General features: G+C 39.8%; 1 protein-coding gene across 1 annotated transcript; it reads left to right on the top strand.

The window, feature by feature from the left end:
- The first annotated feature begins 1,104 nt into the window (after positions 1-1,104).
- DNAAF5 (dynein axonemal assembly factor 5) lies at positions 1,105-26,895 on the top strand. Its single transcript, XM_051781066.1, has 13 exons — positions 1,105-1,682; positions 2,280-2,464; positions 3,494-3,618; positions 4,054-4,169; positions 7,538-7,770; positions 10,183-10,395; positions 12,503-12,646; positions 16,106-16,274; positions 18,995-19,142; positions 21,684-21,834; positions 23,174-23,330; positions 25,152-25,343; positions 25,860-26,895. Exons 1-13 carry the CDS (start codon positions 1,136-1,138, stop codon positions 25,997-25,999), a joined length of 2,520 nt encoding a protein of 839 aa, XP_051637026.1. The 5' UTR covers positions 1,105-1,135; the 3' UTR covers positions 26,000-26,895.
- Positions 26,896-27,968: the final 1,073 nt, after the last annotated feature.

Raw genomic sequence — 27,968 nt, 5'->3', positions numbered from 1 at the left:
TAGAAGAGCAATTTTAATTAGTTCTGTAGTTTATTGTATTTTAAATTCAATGTGATCACTCAAGAAAAGGACCCTTTAGTTTGATGCATGTTCATTGCATCCACCAGAATAGAACACAAAACATTAGGTTGTGTAAAGCACATGTTAGTACAATATGAACACAGTATGTACACACCTTAACTAATACAAATGAACAAAGTATACAAAGTATACAAAGTATATAACGCTGCTACAGAACCTGGTGAGTTTCTGCCAGTGCCCATTGATCCCTCCAGGGAGAAAACAGGAGGGAGAAGCGATACATGTGAAAGTGGTCCGGCGCTTTCCCGTTCCCCTCAGCCCTTCCACCGCCCTCGGGGCTCTCCCGGGTTTGCATCCTTTTTTCCCCGCGCGATCAAACAGCGGGTCCCCCCTTGCCGGTACCGGCTGAACCTGCTGAACCCACCGAACCCACCGAACCCATCGCCGCGTCCCCGGTGCTTTGGGGTGCGCTCAGCGCGGGGCAGAGCCCCGGAGGGGCTGTCACCCTGCTGCCCCTGTCCCTCCGGCTCTGCCCTCCCGCGCTGTCCCTGTCCCCCTTCTTTGTCCTCCCTCTCTGTCCCTATCCCCTCGCCCCATCCCCCTGCTTTGTTCCCTGTCCCCTCTCTCTGTCCCTGTCCCTGTCCCCTCTCTCTGTCCCTGTCCCCTCTCTCTGTCCCTGTCCCCTCACTCTGCCCCTGTCCCCTCACTCTGTCCCTGTCCCCTCTCTCTGTCCCTGTCCCCTCACTCTGTCCCGGTCCCAGTCCCCTCTCTCTGTCCCTGTCCCCTCACTCTGTCCCTGTCCCTGTCCCCTCTCCCTGTCCCTGTCCCCTCTCTCTGTCCCTGTCCCCTCACTCTGCCCCTGTCCCCTCACTCTGTCCCTGTCCCCTCACTCTGTCCCGGTCCCAGTCCCCTCTCTCTGTCCCTGTCCCCTCACTCTGTCCCTGTCCCTGTCCCCTCTCCCTGTCCCTGTCCCCTCTCTCTGTCCCTGTCCCCTCACCCTCTGTCCCCTGTCCCGGTCCCCCCGCAGTGCCCGGCACTGCCGTAAAGCGCGCTCCCGCCGTCGCAAACGCCCCGCGCGTCCCTGGCGACGCGGCCGCCCCCGCGGAGCCGGAACATGGCGGTGGCGGCGGCCGAAGGGGCCGAGGGGGCCGAGCTGTGCCAGGCGCTGTCGCGGCCCCTCAGCCTCCTCCAGCAGCCAGACTGCGGGCGGGCGGCGCGGCTACGGGCGCTGGAAGCCATCGGCGCCGAGCTGCGGGGCCGGGCGGTGCCCGGCGCGGTGCTGCAGGAGGTGTTCGCGGCGCGGCTGCTGCGGCCGCTGTCGCGGTGCCTGGCGGGGGACGCGGCCGAGCGGTGCCGGGAGCTCGCCCTGCAGCTGCTCCAGCACGGGCTCAGCCACGGCGAGCGGCCCTGCGAGGCGCTGCCCGTGCTGCTGCCGGTGCTGGCACAGCGGCTGTGCCCGCCTCCGGCCGCCGAGCCCAGCGAGGAGCTGCGGCTCGGCCTCGTCCAGCTGCTGCTTCTCCTCCTGCAGCGCTGCGGCCCCGCCGCGGCCCCCTACCTCGGGGACATCACCCGCGTCCTCCAGGCCACCCTCCTCGACCACTATGCCGAGGTCAGGCGGGAGAGCTGCCGGTGTGCGGTGGCCTGTGCCCAGGCCATGCCAGGTGGGGCTTAGGGACGGGCAGGGGGGAGCGGTGGGACGGTGCGAGCCCGAGAATCCTGGGGGACGGGGGATGAGGAAGGGACAGGAGGGAACAGGGAGAGAGAGAGATGAGAAGTCGCACAGACCCTTCACGGGTGTGCTTTGCGGGGTTTGGAGGATCTGCTGGAGAAAAGCCGTGCCAGGAGTGGAGGCTGAATTGTTACATGCGGGTGACAGCGGGAGGAGGAGTTAGTTCAGCTCTGATACAGTGTAGAGTTAAATCCGCCTGCTACACAGATGCTGCAACATTATTCAGTCTGCTGCTTGTAGTGTTACTGAAATGTTACTCCGGGTCTGTCACCCACATAAAGACACAGAATCACAGGACAACATTAATCCCCCACCCAAATGCATTAGTCCACTCGAAATGTCATCGTGTACTGCTGCTCCCAGCAGCTAATGGGTGGCATGGATATGTCCGTGCTACTTAGAATCACGTAATGGTTTGGGTGGGAAGAGACCTTAAAGATCATCCGGTTCTACCCTCCTGCCACGGACAGGGATGCCACTCACTGTGACAGCTCACATGGTTGCTGTTTCTGTGTTTCTGCCCTAACAGAGCACTTCCACATGCAATCAGAATCTCTGATAAAACCCTTAATGCAGACAATTTCACACCAGCACTACAGAGTTCGTGTTGATGTGATTCAGGCTACTGGAGCAGTGATACAGTTCGGGAATGGAAAGTCTGTGGATGATGTTCTGTCTCATCTGGCCCAGAGATTATTTGATGAGATTCCCAAGGTGTGCTTCTCTTCTTTCTTTAGTCTGGATTTATTTTAAATCTGTTTCAGGGTGAATTTTTTTTGTGTTTCCCTCCCTCCTCCCCCAGTTTTCCACTTTCATTCATTCAGTTAAGTAAATATGTCTATTGTGGTTTAATCCCAGCCAGAAATTAAATCCCAGCCCCTCACTCACTGCCAGTTCAGGTCACCTGTCCTGGCATTGCTCCCTCCAGCTGTTTGTGCAGAGCTTGAGACACCAAAAAGTCCTTGACTTAGGGTAAAGTCTGCTTAGCAGCAACTAAACATCAGTGTGTTATCAGCATCATTCTCATACTAATCCAAAAAACAGCACTGTACCAGCTAATAAGAAGAAGATGAACTCTGTCCCAGCTGAAACCAGGACAATTTCCCATACAAGTTTTATCAGCTGTAAACTGTCCAAACCCAAGGCTGGTGACCTATTCAGCTGCTGCCTAATTCTGCAGGGTGTTGAAGATTGTAGGCACCTTTTTGTTTTGATGAGTACCTTAAATTCTGTCTTAAATTCTCTGTCACATCTCTCCGGGCCTTGATTTTGTGGCCTTTTCAGATACTTAACAAACACAGTATTGGTCCTTTCATAAGATGCAGTTGAGGCAGTAATTTTAAAATTAGCTTAATCATTCCTTTGTAGTGAACAGAGGAAATCTTCTGAAGATATGTTTGGAAAGCTACAAATCCCAGAGAAATGTACATTTCTTACATTCTCGGGAAGATATTAACCATGACATTTTAGGTTTCTGAGTTAGGTCTGTACTTTGTCTTCCTCTCAGAGTTGTGCTTTCGTGCAGCAAAAAGTCTCAGAGTGACTGAGGCAGTGAGAAAGCAAGGGAGTGTGATACCTTGGGTGTTACTAAAGATGCTTCATGCAAGTGAGGAAATCCTGACCTCTTCTAATTTCTTCTGAAACTATTGATGTGCTTTACCATACAGAAAGCAAATACTATTTTAAATTTTTTTTCTGTTATTTTCCTGACATATATAAGATAGTCCTTTTGTGTCTCTGTAGGTACGACACGCTGTAACAGCTGTCATTGGAGAATGGTTGTTGCACCTACGAGATAGATATTCATATTTTCACAAGCTTATCCCTTTGTTACTTGGCAGCTTTAGTGATGAAATTCCTGAAAATGAGTAAGTGGAGCACTTTCTTCTTTTTTTCCCTCCCCCCAAATAGATGTCACACATGGAAGTGTTCCTGTGTTCACCAATGTCTTGCTCGGAGGACAAAACTTTTGTTGGTTTGTTCATTTTTTTCTTAAACCCAAAATGTTGCAATATCTTCAGTAACTTTTGTTATACTGTCCTTTTATGCTACATCCAAGTAAGTGTGAGAGAGACAAAGACAGAGGTAGACAGAGACAGAATTATCCCTTGGAAGAGGAGACCTCTGTCCACTGCATACAAAAAAAAGCATAAACTCTCTACTTAATGTGCCTCAGTTAAATGGCAGGAATGCTTCCCATCCTTCCATCTGAATTTAAGTAGTCAGCTTTTCTGGAAGTCTCATTTTAAAATGTTTTTCTTTTGTGGGGGTGTGATGGTATAAAACTCTTATTTTGTATCTAGGAAACTGGCTTGGACTTATTGGGAGAAGATAGGCTTGCAGTGGGAGAAGGAGAATGAAGAAGATTTGAAGGATAAGATGGATTTTAGTCTTTCACCATCTCATTATCCCAAAGGAGGTAAGTGTTGCACTGAAAGTGGTTTTTGCTTCCTGAATAATCTCCAAGAGCTGCAGTGCAGTAATAACAGCAGAGCAGGATGTGTAATATTCATTACAAGCTGTAATGTTAGTTAATGTACAGGGGTGGCACATATTAAAAATATCACATATAGCATTTATATATATAAAATTATTTAAATTATTTATGTTTAATTTAAATTTTAAAAATGTTGGTTCAATAACTACATTATTTTTTTTCCATTAACCATACGATGCATTTTGGAGAAAGAGTAAGAGAAAATACCTATGATGGAGAAAAGGTAAAGCAGTGGTGCAGAAACAGCAGAAAGTTCTACATCAGCCAGGTGCACAATGGGCACAGAGATGACTGGAAAGGAAGGCAGGATGAGCTGAGTCCTTGAATAATGAGAACTGATCACAGCATTAATGATCCACGTAATTGGTGTGGAAGAAAAATTTGCAGTGAAATTATTTCAGACTTCTCTGTGAGACACTGGGATGCTACCAGTCCAGCAGTGCACATGAAGAATGTGGGAACAGAATAATTTCTTTTATTATACACAAAAAACTGTCAAGATATGCAGAATGGGTAGATTACTTTTTCGTACTGTATGATTTATAGGTGGCTTTAAAACATTGTGTTTGCAGTAGCTTGAAGCTTGTTTCCTGTCTCGGGTTCATGAAGTTAATGTTTAAAAATATGCACATGGGAGTTGGTGAGAGAGAGGGTTTAACTGGCTCATTTATTGATTTCTGCACTCATACTTAACAGAACAAAAACTCTTTTGGTATGAAAGAACAGGTTCATGCTTGACTTGTGCCTACGTGACAATCACATCACAGAATACCCAGCAGCAAAATCCTTTCCGTGACAGTGGGTTCCGGAGTCCTTTCTTCTCTGAAAATACACTTCTTTTTTTTTTTCTTTAAAGTTGTTTTAGTCAGTAATGCTTGAATGAAAGGGGAAGCGCTTCATAATGGTGACTGGTTTGACAGAACTGTTTAGCTTTGAAGACAGGCAAGTTGATCTGTCATCCTTTCTAACTTTTTCTCTTTCCTCCTTATATTATATATAATTTTACCTCAGGGGTTTGTAAATTCTAAAGAGTGCTTTTACTCCCACTGGTGATGGCAGAAACATATTTCTTCTTCTGGTAGTCAGAGAATCTTTTAACATACATAAAGTGATGAAGTTGAATGTCTGAGCTCCAGTCACTTATTTTGCAATGACCATGAAATAGTGAAGGTCCTAAAAGCCTTGATATCCTTGTCCTTGAAACAGAGATTACCATTTGTAGAGCTGACAGTGTTATATCTTGGTCAGTTTTCTCTAGGTGTGTGTTGGGGTTTGTGTGTGTGTGTGCTGTTCTGTTGGGGCTTTTTAGAGTGGCATCTATCAATTACTTCATAATTAAATGATATGTGCTTTTGAAAATAATCTTCTTAGCACAAGAAATATGCTTCATGAATTTGGGCGACATTCCAGCCCCACATTTAATTTAATTTTCTTGGTAGAATGATGCATTTAAGGCTTGAATGTGACATATGTGTGTGTATTTATATATGACATATGTAACTAAAGAATATTTTAAAGAAATGACCTGGTAATTTTGAACTTGGGTCCCAGGATAATGCTAACTTTAAGATATCATTTTTTCCTGCTTATCTTTACTTCCAAATTGTATGTCTTATTAACAATCAGGCTTTATGTGACAAGAGGGAAGAAAAATCAGAGGAAAGGATGATTGGCTGCTTAATCTTACAGATACAAAACTTTATCACAGCCACTAATATACCTTATTTTCAGCTAATAATTTGTGGTGTCCTACCACAGACTGTATGTAGATGATTTTTATTACATGTGTCCTTCCTCTGTGTTTGCTTTCCAGAAACATTTGAGTTTGGTTGGTTTTTTTGTTGTTGGTCAGTTTTGTTTTTGGAAGGGGGGAGTGTTGGATTTTTTTTAGTATGATAATGATGTATTTTAATACTTTGTTGCCATTTCTTCTGACTTATTGAATGTACTGGAATATGTTTTTACAACTGTGAGCTAAAGGTACATTTTACTGAACTGTCCAACTGTCAGACTAATGGACCTGACACAGGAGCCCCCCTGCTTTGATCTCACAGTGACAGATCCTGCAGGTCAGAGGAAGACCAGAGTTAGACCCCATACCTGGTGTCATCCCCCCAGCTGAACAGCTTCCACTGAGCCACAGCAGTCATTGCCTTAGGATACAGGTGCAGACAGTTTATAGCAGAGAAGTCTTTGACAGGAGTAGCTACAGGGATAAATACCTGCATTTGAACATCTGAAATGAAGGAATTGCTGAAAAGAATGGTCCGAATTCTTCAAACAAAATTCTGCCTGGGGTCGAATAGGATGCACAGTCTGTATTTGCTGTCTCAGGTTGATTTCTTTATTTGACCTTTTGCTGTTCGTTGTCACTTTTCATAATCCAAAATGTTATCCTCCATTGACAAAAGAAGCAGCAATTCACATCCTGATGCTTGAATTTTACTTTCTTCCCTGCTCTAGGTATTTCATAAGCATTTTTAAGCCTTTTGTAGTCTTCAGACCATTTACTTTAGTCAGTTTTCCTTCCCCCCTCAGCTCCTGTAGAATCTTTCTTACCCATTTAAATGTGTTATTTAATTTTTGAGAGATTGAAGAGGCACATCACTGCTTTTCCTGAAAAGGCCTTAGCAAAGAGATCATATAATAGCTGTGATTTTTAAAATACTATCAATTTGCTGGCCTGATCTATTACACAGAACCTGTACAAGCCATAGTTAGTGCCCTTTCTGCTTTCAATTTGCCAGATACACTTTTAACCTTTTCCTTTAGAGGGCACAATTGACATTGTCTGTTTTATTGCAGCTCATGTCCTCTGTGCTATTTGTGACATTTACCTTTCTTTTCCACTCTAAATTATATTTCACTTAGTGATACTACACTGAGTTTTGTTCATCTCTGTGTGTTTCAGTTTGTTTTTTATAAAGAGATTTGTGTTGCTATAAAAATTGAAATTATTAAACTGTGTTTTCTAAAGTGGATAATGTCACACATTAACTTCCCTTTCTCTTCTGTAAATATTTTAAAACATGAAATCAAAATCACCATCCAGTAATAAACACACAACTTTTCAAAGAGTTCTGCAGAGTGTAAATTCTCCAATATATATTAAAGAAATGCAACTTGCACAGGTAAATTCCTCAGAAGCATTTGGAATATTTTGTTCTATGCTGAAACAGATACTCAGAGCTCTTACCTTGGAACTTTTAAACTTTTCTGAGAATTAATTTGCATTTGCTTTCCCTTTGACATTTCCTTTTGTTTTGTTTCTGTTTCTTTCTTTCTTCTAGTGACTCGACCAGGACTAGGTTGTCGGGAACTTGTGTCAAGAAACCTCTCCAAAATCCTTCCAGGTCTCTGTCATGATATGACAGACTGGGTTGTAAGCACAAGAGTAAAAGCATCCCAGCTCCTGTACACATTACTGCTGCATGCAGAGGATCACATCACACAGCACATGGAGCTGCTGCTTAGAACTTTGTACCAGTCGTGCTTGGATGAAGAGAGTGAAGTGGTTAAAAATGTAAGTTTAGTCTCTCACAGTAGTTGTTGCACACTGAATAAAGACTCTGTCCTTTATGGCTCTGAGTCTGACCTTACCACAGGTCACTGGAAATTGCTGAAGGATCAGGCTCAGGTTTTTGTGGGTGTTAAAAACACATGAACTTTGTGCTTACCTACTATGTTAAAATAAATGTAGAAGACCGATAGTGAAGGTATTTAAACTTTAGTTCATATGCCAACCCCATGAAGCATTCATAATGACCTCTCTAAAAACCATAAGCACTGGATTAAAGTATAAAAGCCTTGAGGTAATAAATTCAATGTAAAAGAAATGTGCAGGTCATGCCCTTTCAAGTTAATTTCACTTATCTCCCCCTGCTCCATAATCCAACTGTATATTGAGGTATGTTTATTCCATGTGATACCCATATTCAGTTTTTGAATCCTTGACTTAATGCTTGGAAAATGCTGGTAATTTGTGAGGAATAATTAGCTCCGTTTTTTCTAACAGTTAATGCTTTCAACACTTTGATCAACAAATCACTAAAACAGTTGTAGTTGAAGACATTAGATAAATTTGGCAACAGAAGGACAGGTGGTACAAATGTTTTTACAATTTGAAGATAAAATCTTCTGTTCATATTTCTACACAAGGAAGAGAACATATGTATAACAAAAAAATATCCATGTAACTTACTTTACAGCTACAAATTTTATTCCTCTGGGATATTGGAAGAATGTGTTCTGCTTACTGGATGCAGGTAGTCCAACCAAATGGCCAACCCTTAAATCAGACTTTTCTTTAGGTTCTTGCTGTGAGTTGGGCTATAAGAAAACTTAAATAATTAGGAGAGTAAAGCCACGTGGCCCTTCTATCCTGACCAAATTTTCTATCATGTGCTTATTGCTATAGTTCTAAATTCAAAAGTATGTGTTCCAGCAGCACATAATTGTCCCTCGCCTTTTATTGACCATACTTGTCTCTTTCTTGAAATTCCACCACTAATTTTCTCACAGGTGCTTCCAAGAGATTTATTCCCAATTAGGAGATGATTGCAGTACTTAATTGTACTTTTCTTTGTGCCAAAACATAAGATTCAGCAACTTGTGTTTGTGAATGCCTTTTATCTCTTAGTGGTGCTGCTTCCCAGGGTACTGTGATAACATACTCTATAGTTTGTAACTGTAGAACCCATTCCAGAGCAGCCACCAACTTGGAAAATGTCCATCTCTTTCTCCAGCCTAGTAATACCAAATGAGATATACAAAAGACCAGATGGTCTTTTATCCTTTGTTTCTTACTTTTTTTTTCCTTTTTCCCCTGTTAAAATGAGTAAATTGATCTATACAAATGTATCAACTCATATTTCTGAACTGTTTAATTTTATTGTCCAGTTTTCAGAGCAGTAAAGTCTTTTTCTCTATAGTAAATGAGGAGGACAGGGTTCACATCTACATGGAGTATGTTACAACTCCTTTGAGTCTTTGTGAAAGGAAACAGCTATAAATAGTGCAGATTTCAACTATAGAACTCATGACTGTGTTCTTCCATTGAGACAAAAAAAATTAGCGTGATTCAAGTATTAATTAGGTGCAATTAAAGATCCACAGCTAAATCACTAGACTAAAAATAATATACAAAGAGAGATAAGCTTTGTGGGAATGAGCCAACCATTAAACACATAGGTTAGGAAGAAGTTTTGCTATTGCACAGGTAGTGGTGCAATAGTTGATTGTATTTTGTTTATTCATGCAGGTGATTGTAAACTTTGGGCATCAGTCAGGCTGTAAGCTCTGGTATGGTGGCATTTCACATGGAACACAACATACTGATACATCTGCAAGGCAAGGATGGCATGAAAGGGTGCCAGCACCATGGGGAATAAATAATAATTTAGGCCTTTTTAGTTAAAGAAATAAGAAATGGAAAGCAGTGGGCAGTTCCTCCATGTTAGTGTTTCCACACTAAACCAGATCTGTAATATCAGCTTCAAGATACAGTACAATAACAAAAAAATTTGTCTTTCAGGTTTTTAGAGTTATAGCTTTTAATAGATGGGGGGTGGGTCCATTAAGAGTAAGCCTTGGAACAGCATTTGGAGGACAAAACACTAAACCTGCAACATCTGGTTATTCTAAACTAGAAACTTTATTACACTGAAAGTTGTACACTTCATTTCTGTGCACTGCTTTCTCATGGAAGTTTGTCTGATGAGAAGGGTGCTTGCATGCCTTATTATGTGCTTACTGAACACGTCAAGAAAATTTCTTCATGCATATAATCATTACTGAGCGAGTGGAAAAGGCCTACAAGGCAACTGCTGGAGCATTTAAAGTAACAGCTGGAATCATAAAAAGAAAAAGCCCATGGTATGTTGCATAGTCTTTGTGTTTTCAGGAAAATTCTCAAGTTTTCCTGTTCCTTTTTCAGAGTGTGAAAGCAGCAGAACTGATTGGAACGTTTGTCAGCCCTAAGGTGTCCCTGAGGTTGATCACCTCAGCCTTTGAACAGACACCCAAACCCTCCTGTGTGATGGTTCTGGCTGCAGTGATTCGAGGGAGCCCAAAGGAAATCTTACAGCCTCACGTGGCCCAGCTTGGCAACACACTGTCCCAGCCTGGAGTGTGCCAGCGATCTGAAGAGGTAAGGAAAGCTGGGAAACACACAGCAGGCTGCAGGTTTTGACCTACTTATTTTTTCCCTGAATGTTCCCACTCTTATCTGTCCCTTGCACACCTACCCCACCCTATCTCAGGATACAGTTGTGGTTGTGTGTCTGAGACAAAACAGGAGCTTCCCTGTCCTTCCTGGGCCATGTCGTGGTTTTCTGGGCAAATCTGCTATTTCCAAAAGCTTACTGACAGTCCATCCTCTCAGCAAATGTGGGTTCAAGTTTGGGAACTGCTGTAAAAGGCTTCCTATGGTGGTAGGAAAATGAAGAGGCATGGCAGGGAGAGAAGCAGCTGTTTAGTAAGTACTGTGCTAACAGAGGACTACCTTGGCTGATCCTGAGGCAGAGTTTAACCCATGTTTTGAAATTCCTTGTGTTCACAATCCAAACAAGATCATGTACTCAATCCTCATCAGTAAAAATGGCTGAAGATTTTTCATAGTCCATTGTAATTGGCATGTCAGGTTTCTGGAGTAAGATTCCCTGTTAATGTCATCTTATTTTTGTTTTGTATTCTTAATTCCCGTTTTAAAAGGAAGCATTTAGGAGCACACTGTGTAAACTTTAGGGCCTGGTTCCTTCTCTTGAAGTGAGAATCTAGAAGGAAGATCTTTATTAATTAGAAATTTACTCCCAAGTGTATCCTTAATTAATGGCTGAGCCTGAAAATCATTTTTATTTTAGCATATGAAGAATATTCATCAATTGCTATATAAGGAGGTGAGAGATTCTCTTCAAAATGGAATGGAGATTTTTGAACCTGCAGGACTTTTTTCCCTTCACTTATTCAAATGTGGAAATAGATCTGTTGCAGTTGCACAAGAGGAATCCCTATAATTTTCCCCACAAATGAAATCCTGGCTTTTATCCCACCAGAGGTTTGTTAGTCTTCTGCTGTTAAGATGACCAAAAAAGGGCCAGTGCTGTGCCCTCAGAAACTCTGATTTCATGTCAGATGCAGGCTTCCCTTAAAACAGTTATTCATGTGTGCAGACTGAATCTGGCCTAATTGTCTTTTTGAGCCAATGTAAGATATATGTTTGAAGTTCTCCCTTCATTAGGTTTCTTCCCTAATGGAATATGTACCAGTGATGCAGGAATTAACCTTAATCTCCATGAAGCCTGTGATGATTAGGAACTCATATAAGTGGAAAGCACTGTAACCTGATTGTTCAAATAACAACTCCCTGAAGTGTATCTGCAAAATTGCTATGAGGTTTAAGCTTACCACTTCCATTTGGCATTAGCTATAGGAGTCAGATCCATCTGCAGCTGAAGGTTTGGGGGAATTGTTCTAGCCTTTAGTCTTGGAAAACAATCTTTCTCTATATTAGCCAGTGAATGCTGCACAGACACTGTTTAGCTAAGGATTGACCATGTCCATGAGATTAATAACATTTATAGCTAACCTATTCCTACCTAGACTTGATTTATTTTTGGGAAGTAAGTCTGTAACAATGGCCCCTTCTGTTCACTGACAGCTCCATGAATGTCTGATGCACTTTATCATAGGAGTCATGGCAAACTAACTGACAACAGTATTGACTTCAACTGGTATCAGTTGAATCAAGATAACATGAATTATATTGGATCAAATGAGATAAATTGGCTGAGATAAAAGCAAACGCTCGGGTTTTCTTGGTTTATGTATTTAACTGTCACTGTTCATCCAAAATAGTCAAACATGGAATAATATTTCAAAGAGTTGTAACAAATACGTTATTAATTAACAAATTGCACTTCAGAAAGAGAAAGTACTATCAGCAAGCACTTCAAAATGCTTTGATGCTTTTATTCACCATTCACCAGTGGAACCATTGTGTGATTAAGAGCAGGGTCATTTATTTTACTAACAGGACAAGGTAAATACAAACAGACAGTGTGGGAGGAAGATTATATTGTATTCTATAAAAAGTAGAATGCAGGTAGTCAGAAGAGCTAACATTAAATTATCAATATGTTACCAATGTAGAGGATTATACAGTGCTCAGACTTTATTACTGTCATTTCCCATCTCTTAAAAAGAATGTTATATTATCTAAGAAAACATAATAACTGTCTGCTTTTGTTAAAAATCAGGTCTTTTATATGGAGCAGTTGCTTTGCTGTGTGCAAGCATTGATTGAAGTGTGCCAGGAAGACTGCAAAGAAATTAGCTTGCAGCTAATGAAAGTTTTGGTGACCATAATGGCAATACCATCCTCTCAGGACCTTAAAGAAAAGGTAAACTATGAGCTGGTTTAATATTTTGTTGTGTTTCTGACTTTTACTATTGAGACACTTTGTCTAAATGGAGTTATTTGTGGGGAGTAGTGGCTCGAGGATGGTCCGAGGTTGTGCTTCTCTCACTGTACAGACTGCATATGGTTAATAACAGAATTAAGATTGGAGTTGGGTTTACAGTTTGGGATATAAGTCACTGGCCAGTGAATATTTGGTTATACACAGGAAAAAACTCAAATTTATTTTCCGTCTTTTAAGGAACAATTCACCTAGAGATCAAGAGCTCTACTAGCCTTAAAAAAGTGATGGTTTCATAGTAATTTTTTAATCTTTAGCCAGAGATCAGACTGATTTTACAGTAGTTGACCTTTTTACCTCCACACCAGAAACAAAAGTTTAGATGTTGCAGGAATGCTTTAAAATCAAGGACAGCTGTACATGCCCACATAATAGATGAGCTTTTTTGGCTTAACATTATCTCACCCCCTTATTTCTCTCTTCCTCTTTCTTCCCCGAGCTAAATATCATATAAATCAGCGAGCCATCCTCATGCAGTACAATTATGACCTCTCCCAGTTGTCTTTTTTCAAACACACACCTTAAATGTAGTGACTATTCTACTTCCTTTTCTCTTGCTCCCAGGCATGGTATTCCAAAGGCCTGTGTAGCATCAGTATTTATGGCCCCAGAGCTGACAGGCTGCCTCCAAGGAGGCATGAGGTATTCTGGAAGAAATAAAGTAGAACAAAGCTTGAAACAAGTATTGAAAAGACTTCACAGGTCAAAGAGGGTTGGGGTGACGATCTGTCTAATGGAGAGCCAGTGCAAGAGTGGGATTCTGAAGGGGTTGGAAATGGTGTTTGTTTGCTTGGGGCTTTTTTGAGACAAAAAATCTGTCCAAGTAAGGTTGGATCTGGTATGTTTTGTGGTATCTTGTCTGTTTATCCCTGCAGTGGACTATAAAGTCAGCAAGGTCCATTTAAAACATTACAACTTCATACTCCTACAGAGAAAGCAGTCTCATAGCAATAAATCCTAATTTTCATATATGGAAAAGTTAATCTCCCAAGATTATTAAAGGTTTAAGATGTTCCTGCAGTTGCAGATGATTTTTTAAGTTGACAAGACTTTGGATAAGAATCTTTTTTCTCATTAGCCTTTCTTTCAGCTAGACACATAGAAAATCTGGCAGTGAGATTACATAATTGCAATATTTCAAAAGTGCCACAAAGACAAATATGGCTTGAATTTCATTTTTTTCCTCCAGTTACTGACTGTTCTGAAACTTCAAAGTGAGCTGTACATCTTGCAGGAGGCAAGAAGTCCCTGTTAAAAGAGCTTAAGAACATACAGAACAAAAGTATTACGGCTGCTGTACAAGTATGAATTTGTTGTTCAGAAAAGAAATCTGTATTCAGGATCAAAAGATTCTGAGTATAAACATAAATTATCCAAAAATTAGCATTGTAGAACTTCAATTCAGGCTTTACTGCAAGGGGACAGGAGATCACTGAGATAGTGGAGATCACAACTGATGTGACCTGATGGTGAACGCTCAGGTCTTGCCTGATTTTTGGCCCCTTTGCTTTGTGTCCATCACGTTTCTGGTTGCTCGGGGCTGAGGAAATGGACCGAGACCACCAACTGAGCACAGCAGTGGCACGAGCAGGAGGGTGGTTTACAGCCCCAAAGAGACTGCAGCCATTTCAGCTGTGAGTGTGTTATGCATGATTTGAGCTTGTCAGTGGTTTAACTGGTGACCTAAGGATAAAGTTTTGTTTCATTACCAGTGCCCTGTGCTATCTTAGCTCTTCGAATAGTAGCGTGAAAATAACGTGTCATTAAACTTTCGAATAAGGGAAAGGAAATCACCTTTGCTATTTATTTTTATTTTACTGTGAGATGCTTCTTAATGAGAAGATATGCATCAGTCTAGTCATATTTAATTTATTCTCTCTTTTTAATTGCACTCTTGAAACCACTGAAAGTTTTTTTTAAATCATATGTGAACAATGTATTATTTTGTGTCTTTTGTTCAGTGGAAAAAAACTCTTGTGTGTTATGGTGGGATTAATAATGGGGAACAGTTTCTGTCTTGACACATTCTGTAAAATGTTCCAATTAATTTACAAATAACTTATATGTAATATATTCATTTATTTGAGTTGTTTTGGCTGGCTGGCAGAATGCTTCCAGAAAGGAGAAATCTATTGTGCTTGAGGCAGGCAAACCTGCCTTAAGAGTAACCTTTGTCCTTAGCAATTCCTGATTTATATTTTTTTTTCCCTAGAATTCTCATTTATTCTCTCCACATCTGGTCCTTCCATAAAAACATCTTTGTCTGGCAAGTGATTAGTCTGTAAGAGTCTAAAGGTCCTAGACATGTTCCAGCTAACTTGTGTGGTTGAGTTCAGCTTAAAAATATTAAAACTATGAGTACAATTTGTAGTTCTACTGAAGCACTGAGAGTCAAATGATGTCACTCAGAGCTCTGCACTACATCTTTCCCTGCTGGAACTGGCCATGCTGGCAGCACATGTTATTCCTTAGTGGGGTTCCTAATGGTGTCTTGCTCCTCATCATTGCTTCCCTGTCTACTGAAATCACTGAGACTACAGATGCTGCTTCCAGCATGCTTTTAATCTCTTCCTTGGAGAAGTTTTATGCTCCTGGTAGATGCCTTCAGGAATTGTAAAAGCAAATTTTCCTTTCCTTTGAAATACATCTGCTGCAAGTGATTAAGAAAATCAATAGGCTTCCTTGCCAAGCATCATGATCACGTCTGGAATTCATTTAGTAGTTCTTTTTACGTGTTTCATTTGTACATGTTTTATTTGCATATCTCATGGAATAGTCTAACTGTAAATATGAAGAAGATATTTCCAATGTAACAGTGAATTTTGGTACTTATAAGCAACAGAAGTTGAGAATTTCAAAATGATCCTGCCCAGCTACTGTCAAGAGAGAAGGTCTTGCATAATTAAACTGGGGGGAAGAAGGGGGAGAGGGGAAATGCCAGCTCTTCTCTGACCTGCAACAGCAATGGTTTTTGGAAGCTGCCATAGCCTGTTAGATGGGCTTGTGAGAAATTCCTCATATGTTAATGTTTTAAATCATTCTTAAATTAAGGAGAAAAATCACTGCATCTTTATAAGCACTGAGAGCCTTTTTTATCATGTGGTTAGTTTTTGGATAGGTCTGCACACAGATTAGAGACTCTTTCATTTTGCTGTTAGGTAGCTGTGTTCCTCATGATTTCATTTTGAAATCAGGACAAATGTTTCGCTTCAAGTAAAAGTTAATGGATTTGATATAGGCAGACATTAAATATCAATCTTGATTGTTTAAGTAGAAACAATGAACATCTTCTTGTGTCCCTTCTATTCTTAGGAGTTTTAAAAGTTTGGGGTTTTTTATTAATCTTGTTTCAGTTAAAGTATTCTATCTCTGTTTTAACAGGTGGAGAAAACAATGTCTTCATTAGCTGAAGTGCAGCAACTGGATAGTTTTCATTGTCTCTACAAGCAGCACATAATTCAGCTCATGGAGTGGGTTTCAGTGTCGTGTGATGGGTGGAGCTGCTACTCTCCAGAAGTGTTACAGTTAGAGGTCATTGCAACCCATTCAGGTACCACTTATTTAGTAATCCTAAAAAAAAATTAGTCTCAATCTCCATAGCCTGCAGCCAGGTTGTGTTTTGTAATGAACAGTGTAATACTCAGAAACTTCACAAGAACCTGATGGAAAGCAAAACAAATGTTGAAGCAGCTCATATTCCAAAAGACTCCTTGGCTGCAAGGAGCCTGTTAAAAGCACTTATGGAAAAGTGCACTTTCAGGTAAATGAAATAGGTGAGCATTAAACTGATGTAGCTTGTCTGTCCAAAAATGTATCTATGTTTTCCATCCATTCACTGGTCTTTCAAAGGATACTTTCTGTAACAAACACTTCCTCACTGTTGTTCTTCAACACGTGACTGTGTAGAGATGAGTGAAACACTTGGGTGCACTTTTCACATGCCTTCAGTCCTGCACAGTGAACACCCCTCTGACACAGCTCTCCAGGTTGCAGCTACAGCAAGGACCATGGTGACAGGCAGCTCTTCTCACCTAGACACACATTTGAAGATTATTAGAATGGAAAATCCTCGTAATTTGTTTTTTTCCTTCTTGTTGGTTGAACAGGGGACGTCAGACAGTCACTTCAGCTGCAGGTGAAGTATCATTGTGGCTACTGCAGATAGTTAAATGTGGACAGGTGTATTTTAAAGGACTCTATCTTATGCATTTAATCCTTGAATCTCAAAAAACCCCTCATCAAACCTATGTGAAGCACCCACTTGCTGGTTTGTGCAGCTACCAGCATAAGCACTTTTTCTGGTTTTCATCTGTGGAAAGAACAAAAAGTTTTTTCAGTGCAAGATCTGAGGGGCCAACTTTTCTATATATTTGTACTCCCATTTCCATGACTGAGGGACTTCTAGACAGTTGTCTCTGTTTTCCTTAATGCTAAATAAATCATCAAATGTCTGGGCAAACATTTTGGCTTGCACCCAACACTGGTAATATGCTATTGTCTGTGTTTTCTGTCTGACACAGCAGCTCCTAGAGCTATTTTTTTTTCTTTCTTTTCATTCCCACACATAATGTTGTTTTTAATCAATTTAATCAACTTTACTCATTTCACATTTCTCAGTTTTTACTGTTTTCCAGGAACGTATGCTTAAGCTGAAATTAGCAATGTAGTTTATTTTGTTTATTTTCCATCTGTTGAATTTGCTGTTATCAGTTTGATATAATAGTAGTATCTTATGAATGTCTCAGAACTCACATGAAGGGGTGTATTTTGAATAAATGCTGTGAAAATAAAGACCTATTTGTTGGCACAGACATTTAGCAAACTGCAGTTCAACACCCTCTATTGCTTCAGTCTAGACAGTGAAAATTTGGGGGTTTGTCATTATTATTTTAAACATTAAATTTCCAGATATTATTAAATGCTATTGAACTTGTTTTGGAATCTTGAATACTTCAATCTGTCCATTCCATGTGTGAGGAATATTCTTGTCATCAGAAATGCCAGTGTTGTGTCTCCTGGGAACATTTTCTGAGTGACTGGGGTTGAATGGAATGTGCATCTCAGGGATGCCAAGCTGAAGAAGTTCCTAGAGTAGTTTATTGCAAAAATAGAGCAGAAAGAGCATTCTACAGCTAGAAGCTTGTGTACTGTCTCTGTGTACTCTTTGTCTTTAAAACCATGCAGATGTTAATCCCTATCAAGGAGAAAGGCACAAACTTCCTTCAGTTTCAGGAAAATAATTTCTTAAAATGTTGGGATAACAGCTTAGAGTTCTGTTTGTTTATTGTTTAGAGGTGAAAACAGAATTCATCAGAGGTGTGAAAATATTGACAAACTAACGAATTAATTTAGAAAATATTTTTATTTCAAATAGCTCCCAAAATTCATCACAATTTAGATTCTTTTGTAAAATGCAAATAAGCATCACTTAGACATGGAAAAAGAATGCTGCTGCAGTAATTCTATTAGCCAACTTTTGAAGCTGATCCTTTCAACCATGCCCTTTCCTGTGCCTCCAGGAGTCATGAGCACCTTTCCTTGAATGCTGCATGTGGAAAAACTTGAAAGAAGAAAAAAGTGTAATTAATGTTGCTGTATGGAGAGGGGTGTCAGGGTCATACCAGATTCAGTATAATTTTTCATTAAGTTTAATGAAAGCAAAATTTTTTGCCTAACCTTAGACTTTCAGAGTTACTTAGGAACAGCATTAATCCCCCACCCAAATGCATTAGTCCACCCAAAATGTCCTCTTGTACTGATGGTCCCAGAAACTACTGGGTGTCATGGATATGTCCATGCTGCATACAATTATGGAATGATAGAATAGTTTGGGTTGGAAGGGACCTTAAAGACCATCTACTTTCAACCCCCTGCTGTGGGCAGGGACACCTTTCACTAGACCAGTTTGCTCAGAGCTCCATCCATGGCCTTGAACACTTCAGGGATGGGGTAGCCACAGCTTCTCTGGGCAAATGTGGTACAGCAATAGCAAGCTGACTAAATGAGATGTGAGAAAACAGATCCTCAGGGAGCACCACACTGCCACAGCCAAAACTGTGGGTACCTGAGCCCACGAGGAGTTAGTCTGGGTATTTGTGGCCCCCCTAATACAATGTAATGTGGATACTTTTAACAGCTGCCATGCAAGAGGGGAAAGCTAAGTACTATTTTAATACCAGATGTATTACAAATTTTATTGCACTCACACGTTAAACATCTAAACAGAACTTATTAGTAGTCTGAAATAAGCTTCACCTCTTTGTTTTCTAGGTCCTGTCATAGGTGAAGCTCTCGATGACTTTATTCTCATTCTGAAGACGTGTCTTCAGCCAAACAAAGATCCCCAGATGCGGTTAAAGCTTTTTACTGTTTTATCACAGTTGTTCCAGAAAGCAAGTGAAACCATCAATTCTCAGGGGTAAGTGGAGGTCTGATTTCACACAGCTATTTGAACACTACAGTGGCATTAAGAAGTAATAACCATGGTAGTTATTTAACCCTTATAACCATGCCCATGTTGGCATGTCTTGGAGAAAAAAGACTTTCCCACCATCTTCTACAGCATATTTTACTTGTATTTTTGAACAATGATTAGAAGGGTGGAGTGCAATCATTTTTAAAAATATATAAATAAATTCAAGTTTAGACTTTCTCCACTGTAGTCTTCCTACCTTTTGAACCGAAAGCTTCAGTGTGAAGTGTGCTGTTACTTGTTTCTATATTTTCAGGATGCAATATTAAATTCCCTATTCATATAAGAAATGTCTTTGTTGTCAGTAGATTACTTGTTTACTTTCATGGAAATTACTCACTGTTAGAATTAAGTTACACAGATTTACAACAATAAAATCTGAAAATGGAAAGAGGAGAATTTAATTGCATCACCAACAGCAAAAATACATCTTAATGTTAATGAGAGATAGTCTTGGGAAGTAGCAATAAGTTGCAGTTGCACTGTTGCTTTCACTGCTGCCATTAATTTGTTTAGCTCCTTAAAATTATCCTAACAGCTTGGATAGGAAGGCTTTTGGTTATTCTGCTAAACACAGTTGTGTGGTCATTTAATTGTGTTTGAGTCTGACATAGAACTGAGTCAGATAATTGCCAGATACTGCTTTACTGATTCTATTTCAAGGCACTAGAACAAAGATTCTCACAAGCAGCTCAGCATTATGGTTAACATAATGCTGGTGGAATTTACCTTTGTGTTTGCACAGATCGTTTTTCATTGCATTTTAACAGAAGGTTTTATTAAAAACAGAAGCAGCTACTGATCAGATAGCACAGAGCTGCTTTTAGTTTTGGAGCTGAAGGGAAATTTGAAATGATGTTGATCATTAGTTATATTTTTTTTCCAGCAACTTTTTTGAATAGAAAATTATTAATTCTCAAAAACGTGTTTAAAATAATAGATCCAAAGAGTTTTACAGATTTGGATGTGTCTAATGGGATGTCAGATTTCTTGTTATTACTTAAGTGCCATCTGCTGACAGGAAGCAGGACTGGCTGGATCTCTGCCTTCCTCAGACACCCAGGGCTCCCTTGCCACAGGGCAAAGCAGCAGCCAGGGGTATCTATTTTCATCATGTTGCAGGTAGAGATTTGCAGGTCTTTGTGTGTCAGTAGATAACTATTGTGCTTTAGTCAGGTTATACCCAGATAACATGGACTACCTGCAGTGGGTAAAAGGTAGTTACAGGAAAGAAGTAGCTACAGTAATATTTCTTATTACATTGAAACAATATTATTATGGAATATTTTTGTTGCTGGTTTATCCTTGCTGGATGATTTTGTTTTGCTTTTGTGTATTTTTTTTTTTTAAGTGCTTACTGATAAGTTAGTTGTTAACATGTACCTGTTTTGTTCCTCCTGTGGCTTGGCACATCATGAATGGGCCACTTATTCATCCTGGAAGTGCAGGATTCTTAGAAAAAAGTCAACAAGAGCTTCTTCCCTTTCTGCCAAGCACCAGGGTGGTGATGTGCTGTTTGGCACTCAAGTGGTCACAGTTTGAACAGAAGTTTGAACAGAGTGGGCAGGAATCAGGGTAGATTTAATCTGTTACTTGCCAATCTGTTTGCTTGCTGCCAGCTGATTTTTAAGGCAGTGAATAACCTGAGCTCCAGTTACTTGCCACAGACAGGCACTAATGTCTCTTTGATGCAGCAAGGTATTAATTAACTTGTGTGTAAGACCTATATCTTTCTCTCTTAATTTAAAATTGTTTGAAATGGAATTAAATGGCTGTGAGGGAATCCTACCTATTACAAGTACTGACTCTCACAGCAACTTTTAGCATAAGAGTCACTTAATAGGAGAGGAGGAAGAAGCATCAGCAAAAACATCACAAATTTGTGTTTGTGATAAAAACAAACTAGTATTGGGACTGTCACCATCAGAAAATCCTGCTGACCTCTCATCCTTGAGGGAGATGAGTTTCTGAGCCAAGGGAGAGCTGAAGTATTCTTTGTAGGCTCCCTGCAGGATCAGGAGGTCAGGTATCATCAATAGCAGTCATTCTTTTGACATTATAAATACTTTTCACTGGACAGTCTCAAAGGGCCTCACAGATATTAATGAATCCTCACAGCACTCACATGGGGTGTGTTATCTCCACTTCACAGGCAGAGCAAGTGAGACAGAGAGAAGGTAAGTAGTTTACCAAGATAACAGTGAGTCATGGGCGTCGTCTGAAGTGGGAAAAAGTCTACCCTCCCCCTGCCATGAATGTTAGCTATTTGTTTAAATATTATCTAGAAAAATTAAGTTATGAAAATCTTATCACATACATTACAATCACATTGGCTTATATGATTTTATTTAGGTTTTTTTTTAGAGTCTTCTTTTTTTTCCCTTTTCTGTCTATATTTCTATGACAGAACATTCTCTTTTACATCCTGTCAGTCTCTTTATCACTTTCTCATGAACCTTTATTTTGCTTTCTTATTTTTGGCTTCAGGCTGTTCCCTAGCTACCTTGAGACTGTGATAAAAGACATCCTGGCTCCTAATCTGCAGTGGCATGCTGGAAGAACAGCAGCTGCCATCCGTGCTACAGCTGTATTGTGCCTTTGGGCTCTCATCCACTGTGAAATGCTTTCACCAAAAGAGGTAAATTCTCTCCTTCTCGTCCTTTGAAATCTTAGGCAAGAAAACAAAATAAATGCAAAGGGGGAAAAAGAAGAATAAATCCTTAGGGTAAGTAATATTTTCAGATGGATGGACAGTTTTCATAATAAAACTCATTAATTGTAATTGAATATTAATGACTGAAACAATCAGTGGAGAGATGATGTCCTGGTAGGAGACCTGAGGCCAGCAAGATGCTGAGCTATAGGACTGGCTAGCATCAAATTTTTGTAGATATTTTTTCTAATATAACATCAATTCTGTAGCACAAAATACTGCACACTATTAAGACAACAGTTTGGGCACTTGACATTGTTGGACTCGTAGCCTGTGCCTGTGCAGCAGCACTGGAACCAGTCAGGACATGCTGCTGTGTCACGTGGCAAAGACAAGTTGTTTGGTTGCCTTGGAGCCCACAGGTCCATTTAGGGGAAAAAAATAAAATCTGAAAGACTCCTGGAAAGGGCAGGAGGAATTGAGATGGAATGTGAAGAATATCTGTAGAAACTGAAGTGGAGACCTAGCAAGGACTACACTTACAGAGATGTTACCCACCAGTGATTAAGGATTCATTGAACCTCAGGGGGTTTCTGAAGCATCTTTGCTAACAAAAATGGCATGTGGAGATAATGCACTGGAAATATTTAAAATATAAGGGCATTTCTGAAAAATAAATTGAATTAAAATGTTGCTAAATGTTCACAGTCTTTATTGCCTTTGTAACAGACAAAAGTGCTTAAACACACATAACTGGTTGAGTTCACACATACAAAAACATTGGTATCAAGATTACTGTTACAGTTGAACATTTTTTTTCTGAATCGATGCCTCAATGTCTATTTTTTCACTAATGGATAAGAAATGTGCATAATAAAGTGAAATTCCGACTCTCCCCAAGACATCCCATCCCATCCGATCCCATCCCATCCCATCGCTCGCTGTCAGAGCCGGAGCGCCATCTCCTGGTACGGGCGCGTCATCCTCAGCTCCGGTTTGGTTAAACCCTGGCAACAGTTTGGGGTTTGTTTTTTTTACAGGCGAGTAAGTTTTAAAGCTTTTACAAGTTACATAAAACTCATCTGCATGTACACTGAGCATTCATGAGCTGGATGATCGACTGGTGGATTTTCATTTTCCAAGCAAGCTTAGAGGCAAAAATAGAGCTGTGCAACTTCTGAGATTTTCACTTTTAAAGTTAACTTTTTAAACTAAGCAAACCAGTATCTGTCAGAGCATACAGTAACTGCTGTAATCACTAAAAATATTGTTTTAAAGTGACTGAAAAGCTGTTATTCTCCTATGCTTTTCCTATTAATTGTAGATCTTAAAAGTCAAAGATGAGCTAATGCCCCAAATCATTGCTTCCATGGATGAAGACTCTAAAATTACTCGACTGATGGCTTGTCGTATTGTTGATGCTTTTTTAAAAGCCTGTGGGAGGCAGTTTGATGAAGATAAATTTAAGAACACTTACACAGGTAAGTGTAAATGTTTAATTGACTGGAGGGGTTGTTTACTGTTGTTGTTTTGGTGTGGGTTTTTTTAAATCAAGATCTCCATGTGGAAGAATTACATTTGCTTTTTTCTACCCAAAGCATCACAGTTAGCTCAGCTTTTAAGGGTGAAAAGCACCATGCTGGAGCAGTTGGCAGATTTGCTGTGTGGCTTTAGGGATCACTGTGCAAGTTGTCCACATCACCTGCAGACTCACTGCAGCACTGAAAGCACTAACACAGACTAGGAAATGACAAATATTGCTGCATGTCACTGTGGCATCTGGCTTTAATCCCACATGAAGAGCAAAAAGCCTTTAAACAATCTGAGGTACAAATAGGGGCAGATTTTATGTAGACTCATTTCTCACCCCTTCTTATCTCACTCCCATAGACATATTCTAATGCTATTTCTGTGTTCTCTTAGTGAGTATTTTAACTATTTCGGTAGTTCTCCCCTAGAGAGTAATTTTATAGATACTAAGGAAATGGAAAAAGTAAAGTGCTCACAGAATCATACCATTAGCAGCATTTTTGGTTATGAGAGGCATTTTAATTTCTTAATCCTGCAGAGACTAAGGCGTGGTTTTAAACTGCTGAGAGAGGCTTCATAAAATGTATAAAGTACACAGACACATTTTAGGAACTCCAGGTGTGAAACACCTGAGCAGGCATTGCTGAGTGTGCCTCCAACAGCACTTGCAAGACCTTCCTGTAGCAGGTTTTTAATGGCAGTTTTTTACTTCACTGAAGGGCATTACAGACAAGTTCATGTCCTTTGGAAATGTCCTCGCTCCCAGTTTGGCCAAGCTGAGCAATATTTCCAACGTCATTATCCACTAAGGCCACTAGATGGAACTTCACTCAATATTTTGGTCTGTGCAGGGCTTGCCAGTACCTCGTCTGCATTGCTTCAGAGTTTAGTCTATATGAAATAATGTGCTAAGTATAGTGAGAGCAGAACAGTGCTGCAGTATATAAATGGAAGTCACATTGTTCTCCGTGCTGTGTTCGAGGGCCAAGAGCAAACCATTTCAGTGTACCATAAATAGACTTGAATAGGTAGTGGGTTGGGGTTTTATCTAAAAAAAAACCAAAAAACAACCGAAAAAACCAAAGAAGAGAACCCTAGTCTAGAGTTCTGTACTGTAAAATAGAGCTAGGATCTGTAATGCTTCTTGGGATGAAGTTTAAATGCTAATCCATGAATCAGAAGTACAGACTATTCACATATATGTACCAGAATTTATGTTCTCATGTATACAAGTAACTTGGACTTTCCCAAACTCAGCATCTTAATGACAGATACTCTTTCTTACATAGTACAGTAGAAATGTAACAACAAACATATTTGTTTTGGAGGGGTACATGATCAGACAATTGCCAAAGTATAGCTTTGCACCTTGCATGTTCAACTAGTCTGCAGTGCAGTCATTCACTGAAACAGTAACATTTAATAGAAATACTGCACTTTACAGAGCATAGAAGTACTTAAACTCTGTAGTTCTGTAATGCATGAATAGACTTTCATAGTGCCTTGTTAGGAGTGCTAGAGAATGTTCAACTAATCTAAATACTTCCATGTATATCTTTATTAATGTTTTTGGCAACATAACAATCCAATAACAATGCACCACGTGCTTCTAAGAACAATGTGATACATGTATTCATAATGTTCAAAAGACAGAAACACGTCATAAATGCAACAATAATTTCAGTGATGACAGAAGACTTTTTTTTTTTCGAATGCAAAAGCTAACTGCCCTGTTCACAGAGCTGTTTGGTTATTTACATGCTCCTTTTCAGAGGTTTTAAAGCGTCTGGATGATGCTTCGTGTGATGTACGACTGGCAGCTGCTCACACCTTGGCTAATTGGTTTAAGTGCTTAAAGGACAGTGCTGTGAAATCTGCAATGGAAGGTCATATTGAGTTTCTGTACCAAGAACTGTTGATACATCTCGATGACCCAGATCAAAACCTCCAAAATGCAGTCCTAGGTAAGACTTTCAGTCATGTGTACTTTGAACAACACTTTTTAAATCATCATTCTAAGCGTTCTATGAAAGTGGCACATCCAGACAGAGGATAATCCTGACAGGCTGGAGCTTTCCTTTGGGTTTCAGTGGGTATGAGCTCCGACCTTTTACCTGTGTGCAGAATGTAATGTTTTGTCCTGTGTTCACCGGGGGGGAATATCAGGGCAGCTGAACTACCAGAGAGTTTACAGATGGTAAACAGGATATGGAGCGTAGAGCCCCACCATTGCAGGATGTGACCATATCCCAGCCTGCTTGATAGGCTCCCTGGAATTTGTTAGTGTGTCAGCCTGTGTTCAAGAACATAAATGTCAAAACAAAGACCTCAGCAAATGGGGGAGGGAGGAATGGGGGTGTAATCACTGCGCCACTCATAGAATAACTATTTCCATGTTCAGTTTCAGCTACATTTGAGAGAACTTGGATAGAGAAACATAGAACAGCTAATGATTTATAAAACATATTTTTGTTTTGCAGAAGTTTTAAAGGAAGGAAGTGTTTTATATCCAGATCTGCTGGTGAGAGAAATCGAAGGGGTTGTACATAAGCATCAAACGCCGCTCTATTGTAATCAGCTACTACATCACATTCAGTCAGCCAAGGAATCAGCTTTGTGAATCACTGCTGAGATTCTTTTTACTGAACTGATCTGAAATCTGTATGACCTGGATTACTTTCATGTTTTCTTTTGCTAGAGAAAGGCTGAGCTGAAAATAGATTGTTTTTTCTTTGTAAGTTCACTGTTGGCTCATTAAAAAGCCAAGTTGGCACAATTCTGTGTTCTTTGCTGCTTGAACGGTTCTTTGTATTTGCTAGCAATAAAACAATGTTTTAATTCACTTTGCATTGGAAGTTTTTCAGATACAAGGTTTAAAGGAGGAATGCTTTTTCAGGAATTTAACACTGTTTATAATTAAGAAAGATTTTTTAACAAAGTAATAATTTAATGTCAAAGTTATTAACATAATAAAGCAAGGACTCAATCTTTCAAGGAGGATTTCAAACTCCAGATAAAATCAGACTTTGCAGAGTCAGGTCTGTGAGGATCAGTTTTATAAGGGAAAAAAAGCAACCAAACTTCTCTTGCATAATGCAACAAAATTTATAATGTTCTGAGTATTCATATTTATGCTGGTATAATAGGGACATAGTAGGTGTCACTAAAAGAATCATTTTTATTGTTATTGTATTACATTTCATGACAGAGTAAAGCTGAATTTTTTAAATTAAGGTTTATACATGGGAGGAAATGTGCTGTTTTGTCATTTAGATTGTATATTTAGTTTCCAGATTTATATTTTTGTACTAAATATATCACATTTGCAGTTTTTATGTTTATACCATTGTGCCTTGGAAAGCAAGCAACATTTGTTTCCATGTTGCCTTGTAATTATATTCTGCAGCTTTAGGTTAAAGTTTGATTTGTTTGGGGTTTTTTTAATACCTTTGTAGTGTATAAGTTTTAGTGTTGTCTTATATTCTCAGCTGTGTAATAAAATAAGTGAGCTCCTAACTGCTTGTCTACATCATTGTGGGCTAGTGTGCTGTTTATTATTTGCACACACAAATCATGGGAAATCAGGATTCTGATCTGGGGTTATTTAATCATCTGTATTACAGACAGAAAGTGCTCTTTGGCTTCTAATTCCCAAGTGCCTTGGCTTTGTATCAAGTCTAAAAACAGACTCAGTGGGGGTTGCTCATACTCCTTATGCTGTAGGAAGTCCTGGTGTTTGTTTGTCCTTCTGACCTAACTTTACCTTTTCAGGCTGTGACATAATGGTTAACAAACCCAGGATCTGTTTACAGCAGTATCTACTTGCATTCTCAGAGAAACATTTGAGACAGATTACACACACAAGACAAGTGTCTTGTCTTCCTAGCTTAAAACCAGTTAGGCAAACTTCTGGCCACTTCTCCACAAAATAAGATGTTGCTTTGAAAATTCTCCAAAAAGGGACAATAATACTAACAATACAGAGTAATTGAGTCATTTCTTATGAATCCAAAAGCTATTGTGCATTCCTGTAGAATAGAATACTCATTTTAGATCCTTTGTAGTGTCTTTGAAGTTGACTTTTGATGGAAAGCCAAAGTATAACTGTTCCTGTACTGAGCATTTTAGTTGGCTAAAAACTTCTAACTATTTAACTCACTGGAGGATCAGCTGAAATTCAGAAGGCACAATGTGAGCGAAGTAAAAATCCCTAGAAAACATTAAATAGATTTAAGAGGTTGTGGAGTCTCTAGCCTTGGAGATATTCAAAACCTGAGTTAACACAGTCCTGGGAAACCTGTTCTACCTGAGCCTGTTGGGCAGGAGTGGGACTGCATCATCTCCAGGGGCCTCTTCCAGCCTCAGCTATTCTGTGATTCCATGAAAATGTTTTCCTTAGTCTAATCAATTATTAAAAAGCCAATTTTATTAAAGTGGAATGTAGCTATCCTAGCAGAGCCCTTGTTCTCAAAGTAGTGTTTCAAAGCACTGCAAAGAAGCACATTCTTCCAATACAACCTAAAGCTTCACTTCAGCAGCAAGAACCCAGTTCTTACGGTAAAGTTTCCTTGAAAGTCCCCCAGATAAAT

Source organism: Manacus candei, unplaced genomic scaffold (assembly GCF_025592945.1).
Source record: "Manacus candei isolate 608988 ecotype Guabito, Panama unplaced genomic scaffold, ASM2559294v1 h1tg000002l, whole genome shotgun sequence".
Taxonomy (NCBI): domain Eukaryota; kingdom Metazoa; phylum Chordata; class Aves; order Passeriformes; family Pipridae; genus Manacus; species Manacus candei.
Note: the sequence above shows the minus strand (reverse complement) of the source record. Positions and strands in the feature narration are given on the sequence as shown.

Coding starts and splice junctions, on each gene's coding strand:
- DNAAF5 (XM_051781066.1), top strand. CDS start 1,136: ATGGCGGTGGCGGCGGCCGAAGGGGCCGAGGGGGCCGAGCTGTGCCAG. Junction 4,170..7,537: donor ATCTCATTATCCCAAAGGAG/GTAAGTGTTGCA, acceptor TCTTTCTTCTAG/TGACTCGACCAGGACTAGGT. Junction 25,344..25,859: donor CCTCCAAAATGCAGTCCTAG/GTAAGACTTTCA, acceptor TTTGTTTTGCAG/AAGTTTTAAAGGAAGGAAGT.